This window comes from Aplidium turbinatum, chromosome 11 (genome assembly GCF_918807975.1).
Source record: "Aplidium turbinatum chromosome 11, kaAplTurb1.1, whole genome shotgun sequence".
NCBI lineage: Eukaryota > Metazoa > Chordata > Ascidiacea > Aplousobranchia > Polyclinidae > Aplidium > Aplidium turbinatum.
The window spans coordinates 18,538,213-18,554,626 of NC_137482.1; the positions used below are offsets into that span (position 1 = coordinate 18,538,213).

Genomic DNA, 16,414 nt, shown 5'->3' on the forward strand with positions numbered 1-16,414 from the left:
ACAAGTGGGGCCTGGCTCCTTCATCAGAATGCGAGTGTGGTGCCACGGAACAGACCGAAGACCATGTCATCCACCACTGCCTAATCCACCGGCCTCCACATGGTGCGCATGGTCTGAGGGTCCTGGACGACGAGACTGCTGAGTGGCTGAAGATTTCCTGCCCTCCAATCTATAGCCTGGAAAGATCGCTCATACGCCATCATCATCTGCTTTTTAAAATCGGTAACTGTAACGGTAACTCAGTTACTGTTTTGGCCAAGTAACTGTAACTGTAACTCAGTTACTTTTGAAAGTAACTTTGCCCACCTTTGCTCACGGTGAATGACAAAGTGAAGTTTCGGCATGTTGTTGAAGTATTGTTGTCTGGAAACTGTTCCATCTACTAGGTCTCATTGAAAGAAAAGATGTTCTTGAAATGCATTGATCAACAGCACAGCTGGAGAGTCGACAGTGCTCCGCTTGATATTGCTGTTGCCCGTTTTTTCGTTTACAAGTCAAGAGCTTGACCAACTGAAGTGGTGAGAACGAAAAGTAGGCTATATTTAAGGCACAAAATGTCGGTTTTGAGCTATCGGCATTTCAGGTTTTTTACGTTTCTTGAAATTTGCAGGAGAATTTTCGCTTTTGTGGCATACTATACTGTGTGTTGTCTCATGACGATTAAGCACACTTAGTAGGCATATCCGAGGCACACGTGAGACGGTATTAAGTGTAGGCCTACTGGAAATAAAATTACACAACGAACACATGCTTCATGAACCAGTCACAATTTGGAGGCATAAACTAGGCATTAAAACAGACTGTTTGCTTTGTTTTCAAAAGTCATCACAAATTCTCAGTCAGAAGTGCTTTGTATGAAATAGTTATATCTTTTATGTTTTTCCACTTCATGTCTGGAGATCTGCCTTGAAGTAGGCTACGTTACGCAAGCGTACAACGCAAACAATTGAACTATTTTTGCCTCAGTTTGTTGTTTTTCGTTTACAACATCGAATGTTCATTCAACTGAACATACCGTTTCTGCTTGGATGCTGAACAATACTATTATGAATAAAAATCCAGTTGGTGCTGAAGGGAAAACTTTTTTAAAATACATTCTGCTTGGTGGCCGGTCGATTGGTCGAAAGACATTTGGTCGACAGTCATTTGGTCGACAGACATTTGGTCGACAGGACGTTTGGTCGACAGACAATTGGTCGACAGACATTTGGTCGACAGGACATTTGGTCGACAAGACATTTGGTCGACAAGACATTTGGTCGACAAGACATTTGGTCGACAGACATTTGGTCGACAGACATTTGGTCGACAAGACATTTGGTCGACAGGACATTTGGGTTACAGTTAGGGTTAGGGTAGGGTTAGGGTTAGGTTAGAGTTAGGGCTAGGGTTAGGGTTAGGGTTAGGGTTAGGGTTAGGTTAGGGTTAGTTAACCCTAACCCTAAAATGAATCGTTCTGTCGACCAAATGTCCTGTCGACAAAATATCTTGTCGACCAAATGTCTGTCGACCAATTGTCTGTCGACCAAACGTCCTGTCGACCAAATGTCTGTCGACCAAATGTCTGTCGACCAAACGTCCTGTCGACCAAATGTCCTGTCGACCAAATGTCTTGTCGACCAAATGTCTGTCGACCAAACGTCCTGTCGACCAAATGTCTGTCGACCAAATGACTGTCGACCAATTGTCTTTCGACCAATTGACCGGGTACCATTCTGCTTGATGTGTTTTGAGTAAGTACTGAAAAATTATCCAACTTTTGAAAGCAGTTATTGATATTCTGCTCCATTTATGCTTATTTGTGTGAACTAAGTTGATCATTTTTGCTTTAGACTAAAAGAAATCAATAATCATGCTTAAAAGAAGCTGCTGCAAAAGTTAAAAAAATTGTTCAAAAATTGTTAGGTCAATTGCGCATAATTGTTTTCATAAAACTAGCAAAAATAGGGGCAGTCGGTGAAAATCCATACAAAAAATTCATACCAAAGATATCCATATGGAAAATATTTCGAATGGAAAATATCCACACGGAAAATATCCTGAGTGGAAACTATCCATACAAAAAATAAATGTGCGGAAAACATCTCGAATGAAAAATAAATATCCATAAGGAAAGTATCCCGATTGGAAAATAGCAATACAGAAACTATCTCTCCTGGAAAATGTCCAACCTGGTGATTGCCCTGCCCTATTGCACTAAAAGATAATCCGTACATTTCAAAAGTTTAGAATGGCAGAGCGAGCCAGAGAGACATACTTAACTTTCGCAATGCGAAATGGTGGACCTACGATGGGCCGTCGTGTGTGGTGGATGGAGCCGGCAGTAGTTTCCCTGCCAGAAGCGCCTGCGTCTTCACGTGACCGTAGCACAAGTAGGCTACATTTCATTGATTAAATTTAGGTGAATTAAAATTGAGACACATGCAACTACCTACACTAAGTTAATATAAAAACGTCTACTTTTAGTTCATGTTTCATTTCATCCCCAAAGTTGACTCTATTATGACATTTATTTTGAAATATTAATATGAATGTCCTTACATCATACTCGAATTCATTCTTTATCACCAAATGTGTAAAGTTTTGGTAACAGTTAAAACTAGACACAGTTTGGCTGCCTTTATCTCGCAAACAGCCAAACCTCAACCGTTTGCTTGTTAGGTAAGGTTTTCGTTTGCCTTTCAGAACATTATTGTCAATAACTGCCATTGTAATTGTAGCAGCCTTCCATGACATCACACAGGAGCGTTGACATGTAGGCCCAAGGGGTATATTTGGACCAGGTCCGGAATAATTTTAGCTGCCTGAAACCTTTTCAAAGGGCCCAAAAATATGAAGAAACGACAGTGTATTCTTTGGATACAGTGCGTTTTTCTTATAATAGTCCTGTCGGGGCCCGAGGATTTCATTGGTACCAGGGCTAAAATATTCTCTCCATGGCACAGATATCACAAACTGTTATTTTTTCTTTTTCATACAATGCATCATGCAGGCCAAGGCCATCATTGCTGTTCCACAAAAGAAAAAATAATGTGAATGAAACAAGCAAAATTTGCTTTTGCTTAGAAAAGTAGTCTGCATTCTTATTTGGTCTGCAGATGTTAAATCAACGTAGAAATGACAGATTTAGCTGTCTAGGTTATGATTCCTTTCATTTTAAAGACTTGAAGTTACACCAAGGCCATCAAATGCATGGTGCAAGCGATATAGAGCAAAAATTCAAAATATGGTTGACTTAAAAATAACCTGCTTTCAGCGTGGTCGGAAGGTTAGTTTTTTTTACATTGATTTATAATTTAGTTGCTGTTTGTAGACGTTGCATCAATATAAACAAAGAGTGGTTTCTAAGAAAGGACTGCCAATGAGCAACAGAATAAGAAGTTTGAAACGTAAAAACATGAAAAGAAAGTATATAGTAACCTCACTGAATTGTGAAGTCGTTTGTAATTTGATATTGGCTTGTTGCACGGTCTCCAGTCAATTTCGATCAAGTGCTATTGATAGTAATAACTTGTGATGTGAAGCAGGGTTGCATTCCTGGGAGGGGGGCTCGGGGGGGCTCAGCCCCTCGACATACGACAAGGCTTGATGTAGAGGAGGCTCAGGGGGGCTCGTTCAAGCTTCTATTATTCAGCTTTTCTAGCCTAACAACAACTTCTCGACTGAACAAGTAACACTTTAACAGCTTTCTCTCAACAGAACTGCAAAAAAACACGAACATAAGTTGATAGCACAATCGTCAATTAACACTTTTGTCAGAAACTCTCCAGACTCGGAATATCAACTTAGTAGTAGCCAGTGACGATCGGTGAGGGAAAGCAAGGAAAGCAGTGCTTACCTGAGCAAAAACTATGCAAAATATAATGACTGAATTCTAGGTTTAACTACTTATTACTTTTATCACGTCTATTTTAACTTGAAAATTACTGTGTTCGTGACTAGAATTACTCGTAACGCTTTTGAGTAGTCTAAGTCCTCACCAAACCGCATGTCTTGCCTATAAATGCCAATTAGGCTAACGCAAACGCTCCTGTCAGAAACAACCACTGAGGCTCCAGGGAAATCAACTTTCAAAGTTGCTTTCCCCACGTTCAAAAACGTCAAAAAACGCCTTCGTTTTATCCAAACCTCACTCGTTTTGGAAAACGTCACCAGTTGCTTAACCAATCAGCTGTGTTATGGTTAGAGTTGCTTTCCCAGTGACGTCAATGCATACAATCGCTAGACTATCTCGTCATACGCACAAAATGGTCTCTCGTCACGGTACACAGCACAGCATCATAAAGGCGAAAAGATTGTTGCTGTTTTTTGATGTCTCCTCGCCATGTACTTTAGCCTACTAGCTTTCATAGTCATGCCTTTGCCCTTTTTTACAGCGTTGATATAACGTTACTTTGCCAAGGAACGTTCAGGTGCGGATGCCATATTTAGTTCGTTAAGATTCTAAACGAAGGAGGCAAACTTATCCAGCTTTTTGTACAAATTGCTTGCGGTTGTAATGTTTAGGCTTAAGTGTTAGATTTTGTAGTGTAGGCCTAACTGAATATCTGAGAATGAACATTCATGACGAATTAAATATTTAGACAACTATTATTCCATGTCTAACACTGGATTTTGGTTCTGCAACGTTGAAATTAAGATTGTTCATGACTTCTAAACATTAAATGGATGTATGATCACGACATAGGCGAAGCACAATTTGACAGATTTTTATTTTTGATTTGTTTTGGAAATGCTCTCAGAGCGCAACAAATTGGAAATGTTTTTCAAAAATTTCTGGGGAGGCCCCCCAGACCCCCCGCTGGAAGTGTTGCCTTCATCAACACGCCCTCGGGCTTCGCCCGACGGTTACGCCCTTCGTGCCTACTAGCCTACCTTGCTGCAGCATATTTCCAAGTTGCTTTCCCAACGGTTTAAGCCACCGAACGTCACTGGTAGTAGCTAATCGTCATTTCAAATGGACTGTTAATTCTCTACTTCAAATAAAAAAAGCTATTCAAGAAGGAAAGTATTCGTTTGATGAAGTTGTTAACTTGAGTCCCGGAAGTACAAAAAATTACTCCTTGAAAGGCACAACATTGGACCAGTTCTAAGCTCGACGTAGAGACTACCCTTCTTTTGATCGTAATCGGTTTATTCAAGCTTTGGTTGACAACATTGGAAGCAGGATGGTGGACACCTGGTCACAGTGGTAAACCATAATCTCTTCGTGGGAAAATTTTAACATAAAGTTCCCGAATCCGTTCGTCTGTATATAATGACCGAAGAAACACACACTTGAACTTCTTTTCAAACAGTGTATTTCTGTAAAATTAGCCCGCGGCTATCGAAATGGGGATGCAATGCCTACACCTCTAAAACTGTCACTACGATACAGATTACTTGGATAAAAGACGGAGAATTTGTCCAGCTAGCAAGCACCAAATAAACCAGTTAAATGTGCGACCGACTTCCAACAAACAACTTCGAGAATGAATCAGAAAAATTTGTGATAACTCAAAGGCACAATGTTTAAACCGGTTTCAACAGGTTTGACACGAGTCTTACGGACGATGGTGCAATTTTGGCTCATGTTTTAGGAATTTCCATGACGTAATATTCAGTAGACCCGAACGGTTTCTACATGACGTTTGACCAGGCGAACAACCGTCTGGAACATAGCGGCCCCTAGTTATGACAGTCTGACATGGCATAACTAAAAAAGAATTGACGACAATTGTGAGCCAATGAATAAAAACACATGATACACAAATTGTTTGAATCACTCACGTTTAAGTTAATACGCAAATACAAAGGGCATGCGAAGAATGAACAGCAATAAGAATAAACACGACGATACATGAAATTGGTACCATAGGTAGTAGGTACACGCAAAAAATGACGCTATATACAATGATTGCGATAATAACCGACTGTTCTGGGCTCAGACAAGTGTCGGCCACCGCAGACAAAACCAGGCTCAAACCCTAACACTTAGGTGTTCTTTACGGGGGCGAGGCACGAAATATCCCTCAACACATAGTCTACTTTCACTTTCCCCGTACTCTCATCATAGTTGCAGACGGCAACTTTAGCTCTACGAACCACAGGCTTCCCTTTCCTAATTTGTGGAACTACCTCATGCACCCTCCCAAGTTGATACTTCCCACGTTTACCAATGTCCTGGAGAGAACCTACCACTACAAGTTGACCAGGCTCCAAATTCTCGGCCATTTTTAGCCATTTTTTCCGGCCCTGAAGACCTGGCAAGTAAAAATCGATCCATTTACTCCAAAACTGATGAGAAAGTGACAAATTGAACCGATAATCCTTTCTTAATTGGTCACGATCATGTGGTTGCCCAACAGCACAGTATGGGTCTAAGTATGGGGTTAAAAGTGAGGCAGAAGTGATGACAGTAAAATCCCTAGGGTCGTCACTCAAAGGTACCAAAGGGCGTTCGTTCACGATCCGAACGGCACTGCCAGAGTTTGCAAAATACCATCTCGGTAACGAAAAATCCTTAAGCAGGTCCAAAGAGCGAAGCCACGACTCCCACTCTTTAACAAAGCTATCAGGGACCTCGGTGTCCCAATCAAACTTGTCTATCGCCAATTGCTGAAGTATAAGGCGTGCTTTTAGAAAAAATGGCGCTCCAAAGCCTAGCGGATCAAAATTTTGTCCAAGCTGACTGAGCATACTTCGGCGCGTGTGTTTAGCTAAGGGCTTTAAGGAACATGCGATACGCATCTCGTCAGACTCGGTTTGCCACGCACAACGCAATGTCTTCGCTGATGGCAAAGTCATATTTTCAGTCTGAAAGTCAATGTCACGAATCAAAGGTGAAAGCATCTCATTATCCAAATTTGACAAGACAATCATAACCTCCTTGTTAGCACTCCACTTACCAAGTTTAAACCCACGGCTATCAAACAAAGCAATTGATTCATGAGTGATTTGCTGAGCTTCCTCTAAGCTATCAGCCGAAAATATAAAATCATCCATGTACATATTATTTGCAATATTGCAGAGAGTCAATTCACCAGCACTGCTGGGATTCTGCTCGATCATTTTCTTTATAGCCAAGCAAGCGATATACGGGCTACTCTTTATTCCCCAAGGGTGTACACAAAAACGAAAGGGTACCATCCTACCATTTTCAAGGTCATCATCTTCAAACCACAATATACGAAACAAATCCCTTTGCGACTCAGGTAACTTTATTTGAAAGAAGCATTTAGTCACATCAGCCATGAGACCAAATCTACCAAGCCGAAATCTAGCCAAGACATCTACCCGAGGGTTTAACAAGTCAGGACCCGAAAACATTACATCATTAACACAAGTTCCTCGGAATTCAGACTTGCCATCGTAAACAATGCGCTTTTTTAATTGTGACGTAACAAAGTACGGTAAATACCATTCAAATCCCTTGACATTTCCTGCTTCACAAGTACGCTCAATATAGCCATTTGATTTAAGATCTTTCATGGTGTCAGTAAGGAAATCACGAAGTTCAGGTTGTTTTAAAGCTTTCTTCCTTAAAGCAGCAACTCTATCTGACGCCAACACAAATTGTTAGGTAGATCAATATCTTCCTTCAACGGAACAGGTATCTCAAATCGACCATCTTTCAACTCAATATTCGGTTCAACAAGTTCTCTAGCCAACTTATCATTGCGAGACAATTCACAGGTTTCATTTTGCAACGTCAAATCCTGAATGACTTTATTCAGGTCTGCTATTTCCATATCACGAGACTCAATTTTACGCTGAAAGCCAGAGATGACATCCGACTCTGAAGACGTCTGCACTCTGCACACTTTAGCAACGCTTTCCTCTAAGGGTGACTTACCACCACAAGCCAACCAACCGAGAGGAGTGAGTAAAGCATGCGGTTCACTACGATTTTCACCAACACGTTCTTCTTTTGCCCACATCAAATAAGCGTTGTCGTTGCCAATCAGTACATCTACAGTACTGCAATCATTCAAATGAAACATATTCACGTCATGAAAATGACGGAAACCATTTAAATCTTGTTTATGCGGTAAAGTTTTAACATCATCAGCCCAAGCTGGGTTAACCACCGAAGTTATATCACAAAACAGTTCATCTGTCTCTAACGACTGGATGTTGAGTTTGACAAGGTCAGCACAAGTAGCTTTCTGACCAGCCAGGGTATCCATTTTAAACGACGCTTTATCGTACGGTTTAAGATCAAGTTCACACACCAAGTCACTCGAAACAAACGTCAACTGCGAACCAGGATCATGCTGACAATACACCAACTTCGATTTGCCAGTCATTGGATTCAAAACACGAGCAGCAGTAACGCGGTTAAAGGCTGCTTTAACATTTCCAATCTTAACATTACGCACAGGAACTCTGGCACGAGCATCATCTTTCCCAACAGAATCCAGAGAATCATGTGACGTCACATAAAAATCATGCAGAAGAAAATAGTGTTTCCTATCGTTGTTAGGCCCACACTTACGACAGTTATTTGCATGAACGCAATCCCTAACCATATGCTGGCGCAAACAATTCAAGCATTTGCCAGCTTTCACAATGACATCTCTCCGATCTTTAGGTGTCAAGCGCAAAAATTCTTTACAATTAGACAAAAAATGATATTCAACTTGACCACGTGACGAACAACAAATGCATGCCGGTAGGTTTTTACGTCTGGCTTCACCACCGCGCGGTGCGCCAACAACAGTCGAGTACTGCGAACTCTCTGACATCACATCATCATGGGGTTTTACGGACGTCTGCCTAACCGGACATGAAGGCAATTTTCCTTTGCCAAACTTTTTAAATTGCTGCGACTCACCAGAATCGCCCATTAGCATAATGCTAAAATCAGTCGACTTACGCGTTTCCTCCCGTACTACAAATTCAAACAAACTCTGAAAGGTAGGCTCATCAGTGCCACCATACTGATCACCTAAAAAGTCAAGATAACGCTGCTTAGCGTCAAACGGGAGTCGCTTAGCCAAATCCAAAACAAAACGTCCTTCTAATTTATCACGCTGACCATAAGCTTGCGCATAAAGCAAACACTGCGACAATTCATCTTTAAACTCTTTCAGATCACTGGAAGAGGTCGAAGTCAATTTGCTACCATAGCGATACTTTCTAATTTCCGGTTCTGCAAAAAGACCTCCACGAACCCCAAAAACGACATTTCTATCCTGTCTTCCTCTGACAAGCCAGGGGTGTCAGAAACCAAATTAGCAATCGTTTGCGCAGCTGTCCTAACACAAGCTGCTTGTAACAAAGTCAAACGAGTCCCCTTAAAGGGCGAAGCTGCCATTAAGGCCGTAACACGATTTTTAAAGAAGATAAATGGCATATTATTACCATCGTAACCAATCAAGGCCGCCTTATCGAAAAACGTCCTACTATTTTGGTATTCAAAAAAGCAATCCTGCTGTTGAGAACTCGATTTAGCGGGAGAAGACAAGCTATATCCCTTAAGGGGCTGAGTGGGCTCAGTCACATGCACAGCCCGACCACGATCCTCACACACGTTAAAATCAGGAGACACAATACGCCTCTCACAAACACCCAAATTACGTGTAGCTGGGCGATCAAAACCTAGCGGCGCAGAAAACTGTGAAGGGGGCAAAGCATTACTACTAATGGCGGCCCCGTGACCTGTACGCTCTGGGGGAGGAGTTCGGTTGTAATTCGCAGACCTTGGCTCTACAGCATTCGGAAGACCCTTAGCCGCGGCCCCGAGACCTCCTGAAACAGCTGGAAAACGTGTGGATTGCCCTGGTCCACTCACAGGTTGAACGGGCGTTTGGAAAAGGTTATGTAAATTAAAATGCGATTGATGTTCATTTCTGGAATGCCTAGAAGAGCCCTTCTTAGAGCTACGCCGAGAGCCCACCTCTGATCGATATTCAGCTAAAACTACCTCTTTACGTTGTTCAGCCCTCAACTGAGCGTCTTTGAGTGCGAACTCAGCAGCTCTCGCTTCGGCTCTCGCGGCGGCCTCAGCTGCTCTCGCTTCGGCCTCAGCTCTCGCGGCAGCCTCAGCTCGAATGGCCTCAGCAGCTCTCGCTTCGGCCTCAGCTCTCGCGGCAGCCTCAGCTCGAATGGCCTCAGCTCTCGCGGCAGCCTCAGCAGCTCTCGCTTCGGCCTCAGCTTGTATCTGGAGCTCCTCTCGTCTTAGCTGCAGGTTAATTTGTGCCACTATCCGAGACGAAGTCATAGACATCCTAGTGCTTACATTTGAGGCGCTATCCTCAGGATGTATGTCAGCATCCAACATATCTGAGAACTCACTTTCTTTTTGTTCAAAGTTATTTTTTAACGAGTTAAATTCGGGGTCTACCCTATCACCAAGTTCTGCCAAGATCGCAGAGTTAAAGATTTTAGTCAAAAGAGCATGGAAATGCCGTAATTCCTCTTCTAAAGTAGATAACTTAGATCTAAAAATTAACAGTTCCTGCTTATCACTCAAAGAACCTATAGGGCTACAGAAAGTTTCCCAATTTGAGTCAAAATATCCCGTCTAAGATGCCGGGCCTCTCGAACTGACTTAGCCTCATCGTTAATGGGTCCCTCCCCAGAATGGCCTGCCCGACCGCAAAGAACATCATCAGGCTTAAACTCAGTCGAGTCTACGGCGGTCGAGTCCTTGTCGCCACCGAGTGTAGACATATTAAATGTTGGGGCTAAATTTAACAATTAAAAAAATTAAGTTACACAAACACACAAAATTATTAGGCTACAGTAGTTATAAAAAACTTAACTGCAAAGACAGTAAAAATACAAAAAAGAATTTAAATGCACGATACCGTAGCTGTACGAGTATGAAGTCCTAAAGTCCACAAACTTGCTTGGATTCTTCCACTTGAATCTACAAGCACAGATGGATTGTCTTTAATCTTCTTTCTTGCCAATGAATGTCAAAGTTATTTTTCTTCAGTACCAAACTGAGAAGAAATGTCTTTACTTTTCTTTGCTTCTGTAAGAGTGTAGACTACCAACCAACAAATCTTCTTTTATTATTTCTTGTACTTCTAATTAGTTCTTCTGCACTAGCTGACAACAAACACGTCGTTTATTTTTATGCCTTCAAGTGCTTCTTGGCCCACCAGCTAACAAGAACTCGTCTTTTATTTTTTTGCTTTAATTTCTTCTTGACCTACCAACTGACAAGAACTCGTCTTTTATTTTTCTTGCTTTAATTTCTTCTTGACCTACCAACTGACAAAAATCGTCTTTTATTTTTTATGGTCACAGCGGTAAACCATAATCTCTTCGTGGGAAAATTTTAACATAAAGTTCCCGAATCCGTTCGTCTGTATATAATGACCGAAGAAACACACACTTGAACTTCTTTTCAAACAGTGTATTTCTGTAAAATTAGCCCGCGGCTATCGAAATGGGGATGCAATGCCTACACCTCTAAAACTGTCACTACGATACAGATTACTTGGATAAAAGACGGAGAATTTGTCCAGCTAGCAAGCACCAAATAAACCAGTTAAATGTGCGACCGACTTCCAACAAACAACTTCGAGAATGAATCAGAAAAATTTGTGATAACTCAAAGGCACAATGTTTAAACCGGTTTCAACAGGTTTGACACGAGTCTTACGGACGATGGTGCAATTTTGGCTCATGTTTTAGGAATTTCCATGACGTAATATTCAGTAGACCCGAACGGTTTCTACATGACGTTTGACCAGGCGAACAACCGTCTGGAACAACACCAACAATGAAAAACCTGCGAAGAGCTTGGAAATTATTGTACCAGAGTAATGGCCTGCTGCAGTCGAAGTTCCATGGCAAGAAAGGGGAGCAGAGATCACAAAAAATAGAGGAGAGATTTCATGTCATCACTCCTATTTCCGATTTTCGATTGTATGTTGACAATCCTTGTCATATACCAGATACGATAAAGTTGCTCAAGAACGTAGTACTAAACATGATTGCTATAAGTTCTGCTGAAGCCGAACGTGGATTTTCACAAATGAACTTGGTCATCACACCGCTACGATCACGACTGACCATATCACTTGTTTCAGCATTGTTGTTCATCAGCATCAATGGACCACCCCCTCATTTATGGAATGGCACTGCGGCAACTCAGAAGTGGTTGCAGACTCATCGGTCGGCTGTGGATATTCAAGTTAAGCATTTTAAGCTGCCCACATTGACTGAACTCAAAACTGTTTGCTGGCTAAAATCAAGGACTGTCGTGGTGCTTATAACTTAGCCCATAAAACCAAAGACCTGACAGACAGGCTATTTGTTTTGTGTAATCTCGTTTGCGCCAATTTGGAATATGCTTTTGCTGTAATTGGAGTTTTTTAAACTGTTCGTTAAGAACTAAATGAGATTTTAGTGTAACTGTCACATTGGCAGCTTATTGGTTCTTATATAGCAAATCTGCAACCACAAGCGCCCATTTCAAGAATTGCATTTCCTTACTTTCCTATTGCAGTCAATGTTTTTGCAAGTGTGCTTAGGATTGGCTCATACAAATAAATTTACAATTGAGTTAAGAGATTGGAATTAACTCATGCAAATCGAGTTTCACGTGTAGGTCTACGCAGTAAAAAAAAGCAAAGGAGATTGCAGTGTAGCAACCAAGCCAAATTTCAAACTTATAATTTTATATCGGATTCAACCACGTTTTCACGTTTTGTTGCTTCTACCTTTTTCTGTACTTCAAGCTATGTTTTAGCATGGGTTGTTTTTCGACATGATGTTCAGAAGTAAAAACAAACTGAACGGTGTTTCCTTTTAAAAAAGGTAAACATTGTTGGCTAACCTACACTGATTACTTATACATACTTTGTCTATAACAACACAGCTAAGTGTTAAAGCCCCTCCAAATAAAGTTTTAGGAATGCACCCCTGATGTGAAGCGCAACACTATGCTTCTAATTGCAGTAAAAAGGCTCGGCACTGGAGCAGCCCAGTGGGTAATTCACTAGATACTATGGAGAAGGAAGAGTAAGGAGGGAATAGAGGGGTTAAGTAAGTGATGCTACTACAGGCTACTGCTTCAATAAAGGGGTAGCACCGATTGCCAGGATGAAGAAACACAAAGTTGTTAAAGGGATATTAAAGGAAAAACCTGACTTGGCGATTGTAGGCTACACGTTCTTTGTGTTTAACATATGCTACATAATACAATTTTCAATAAAATTTTGCCCAATTGCGGTCTGATCAGCATTCCGCGCGTGCTTTTGTCAGAGCTTTGAAAACGGGATTGGGCGTGAGCAGCGAAGCGTGCGACTGTACAGTGTACGTCACTATATACTAGCAATCAGCTGATTGAGCAATAGTTGTTACTGGGGGCAATTTAACTGTAGGCTATGTATGTATGTACATCAAAACATCAAACCGTTTGCTTAAAACATCAGATCTGATATTAAAACATCAGATGTGGTAACGTGGTTTTTGTTATTGCTGTCGATAGTGGCGTATCCTCGAGCAGTGTTTCTACTTTTTGGTCATTTAAAAAAAATTAAAAATACATGAAACGTTAGACTTTGGGCCTTGCCAGTGCCATTGAAAACAAATTTTTTTCAGTAATTTTTTTTTTAAATGTATTTTTGAATGTTCAGTTTACGCATTTTAATGCTTAATTCCCGTTTGAAAATTTCATTTAGTATGCCTTCAAAGGTTTAAAAGAAGCTTTTTACATCCAGTGGCTCATGCGTGAGCTATCATGCATAAACCGTCACGAGCCATCATCATGCTTGAGTCAACTCATCCAGTTGCACACAGGCAACAATAGGTTTTAGGTGAGCGTGTCTGAAATTTTAGGCATCGTCTATTGTGGTGAAACCAACCGCAACAAAAATTGAATCAGTAGACGAAGATAGCTAAGTTCATTGAAAAGTGCATGGTTATTATTACTACAAGCGCTTGCGGAGGCCTTAAAGGTTTGAAACGAGCTATACCATTACCTACAAATTGCCAGCAAAAGTTGAGTCTAAGGTTCTAAACAGAAGTGTAACAAAAGGTTTGCTTAAGATAATAATGATATTGGTAAGGTTTTATTAAATTTATTGTCGCTCTACAACTACTAAGATATTTTAGCGGCAGGGCTCATTTTTAATTTGTGTATCAGATTTGGGATATCACTACATTATTACCCGATTTATCTTTACTGCGCTATGCAAGAAAGAACACAATCGGTACCGTTTCAAAGATAAATAAGAGTATAGATAAAATACAAAATACAATCATATTGTCAACATGCAGGTTTTAACAGATGGCTCAGCTCAACATACTTAGGCTACAGTTGCTGTTGCGTTAACTTTTTATTTTATAGTCGCACTTCTGCTGAAACATGAAGACGAATGTGTGTCAGTTGTACAAAGGTTATAATTTAATGAAATTATGTTGTGGCGTGATTCTGATTTGTATTTCCATATACCTTTTTATGGAGCATGCCATACTGTTAAAGAAAAACAAAATGCAATACCCACCTGCACAAAATGGGTAAGTTCGGTTTTGCATTAACTTTCTAAGATTAAAGTAAATCACCAACTTTCGTGAGACAACTTACAGCACACCCTCATTAGTTTTAATAAGAATGGTTTAATTTGGCATCTTTTGTGAAATGTAAGCATAGACCTATCTATAATATTTTAACCATTGCGATATATACACACAGGCCTTGACAACGTGCAAACAAAATGCTTGACTGCAGGCCGATGTAGGCCTAATTTCGACTTTGAACTCTAAGCTAAATTTACTTTATATCCCTTTCAAATGGTAGTTTTAAGAATCCAAATTGTCAGAGTGTAATCACTAAAACTTAAATTAATGCAAAACTCCTGGTATTTCGTTTAAAAAAATGACAAATCTTTCTTTATTACCAGTGTTACCAGACGCTTTGTGGATTTTCAGCACAAGTACCAATATCTAGTTCATTATTTGTATGGGTAACACTAGCACAAAAGCAAAAACCTCACAAAATACACACAAAGACTACACGTATTTAATATACACATACTATAACATTACACATATACTATAACATACACATACACAAAATACCTACACATATTTAATAATTACTGGTAAGTTACTGCTTAACCTTAAACTATTAACATATAACAGCAATTTTGGCGCTAAAAGCAACTACTTTCAATTCTCTCATTTTCGCAAACCATCATTTTTTCCTGATTAGTTTTCTTTTTCAATTTCTCTTTCGCCTAAGTTGTGTGATGTTCTAGGTTTTTCCAACATATCGGCCTTCGGTCAAATTTTAAGCTGCACATTGGCAATAAAGGTTGCCATAACTTTAACCTTGTAACGGTCTAGCGGTGGTGGCGAGATCTCGGAATATTCCGATTTTAAAGTCCGAGAATTTTAGCTATTTCTCTTTTCATCTTGATTCCTGAATAGTTTTTTTAAAACAGAATTTCTAAAACTTTTTTTGGATTAGGCCTATTCTTTTTTCTTTATCAAGGTGTAGCCTACGATAGTCTAAAACAGAGGTGGACAAACTACGGCCCGCGGGCCGCATGCGGCCCGTGACTACTTTCTGTGCGGCCCGCAAAAGCCTGAAGCAAATATATAATAAAATAATCTTAAAATTGCTTGAAAATTTTAATTACTACAATGACTTAATTAAACTTTTACTTCGTATATTTCATCTTGATAAAGATAAATTATAGTCTTTTTATCGCATTGTAGTAGTTTGTTTCCCCTGCCACATTGTGATCTTGCATGAATGGATGGCTAATATTAGTGTCAAAAAACAGCCGGATACGTCACAATCGAAATTTCTGACTTCGGCCTGTCGCATCATGAGACTTTCTTTTTTGTTTTAGTTTTTCTGATTATGTTAATTCGCTCACAGATGTATTCTGTTTAATTTGTTCAAAGTGCGTCTGGCAAAGTGTTATCTTGATGTGGGTTGTATTCAAATACATGAGACAAACCTTTTTTATATCTTTTATGTAATACATGTTCTGTATATAAAATCTCCGTTTCTTTCGTCACTTTAAAAAGAAATAAAAGCTTGTGTTTTGTTTATTTTAGATTTGACATTTTGGCTTATAATCTTAATTATACTATACTGCGGCCCTCGAACAAATTCAGGATCTGAATACGGCCCTCGAGATAAAAAGTTTGCCCACCCCTGGTCTGAAAGACTGTGACATGAAATTAAGCTTATGTTTAGTAAAATGCACGTTCTCTTCCTCGCCATTGATCAGAGGTCGCGTGTGCAAATTTACCAATAAAAAACAACCCAAACTTATTCCAGTTTACCAACATTAAAATGAATGTATAAAAACATAGTCGAAAGAGAGTAAAACATTGGGGGGTGGGAGCGAACAAAATTTTCCCACATTTTGTCTTAGCAAATATACTTCCAAAAACGCAACATTATTTACAATCTCTGAGGTGGTGTATTGTATAATACAGTGCTTCCCAACCG

The 16,414-nt window shown here is 40.2% G+C and overlaps 1 protein-coding gene across 1 annotated transcript in view; it reads left to right on the plus strand.

The window, feature by feature from the left end:
* The first annotated feature begins 14,267 nt into the window (after positions 1-14,267).
* Positions 14,268-16,414, plus strand: part of LOC145779508 (4-galactosyl-N-acetylglucosaminide 3-alpha-L-fucosyltransferase FUT6-like) — a 31,638-nt gene continuing 29,491 nt past the window's right edge. The window contains exon 1 of the mRNA XM_082591114.1: positions 14,268-14,463. Within this exon, the coding sequence (XP_082447240.1) occupies positions 14,312-14,463 (152 nt within the window). The 5' untranslated portion in view covers positions 14,268-14,311. The remainder of the gene's footprint in view (positions 14,464-16,414) is intronic.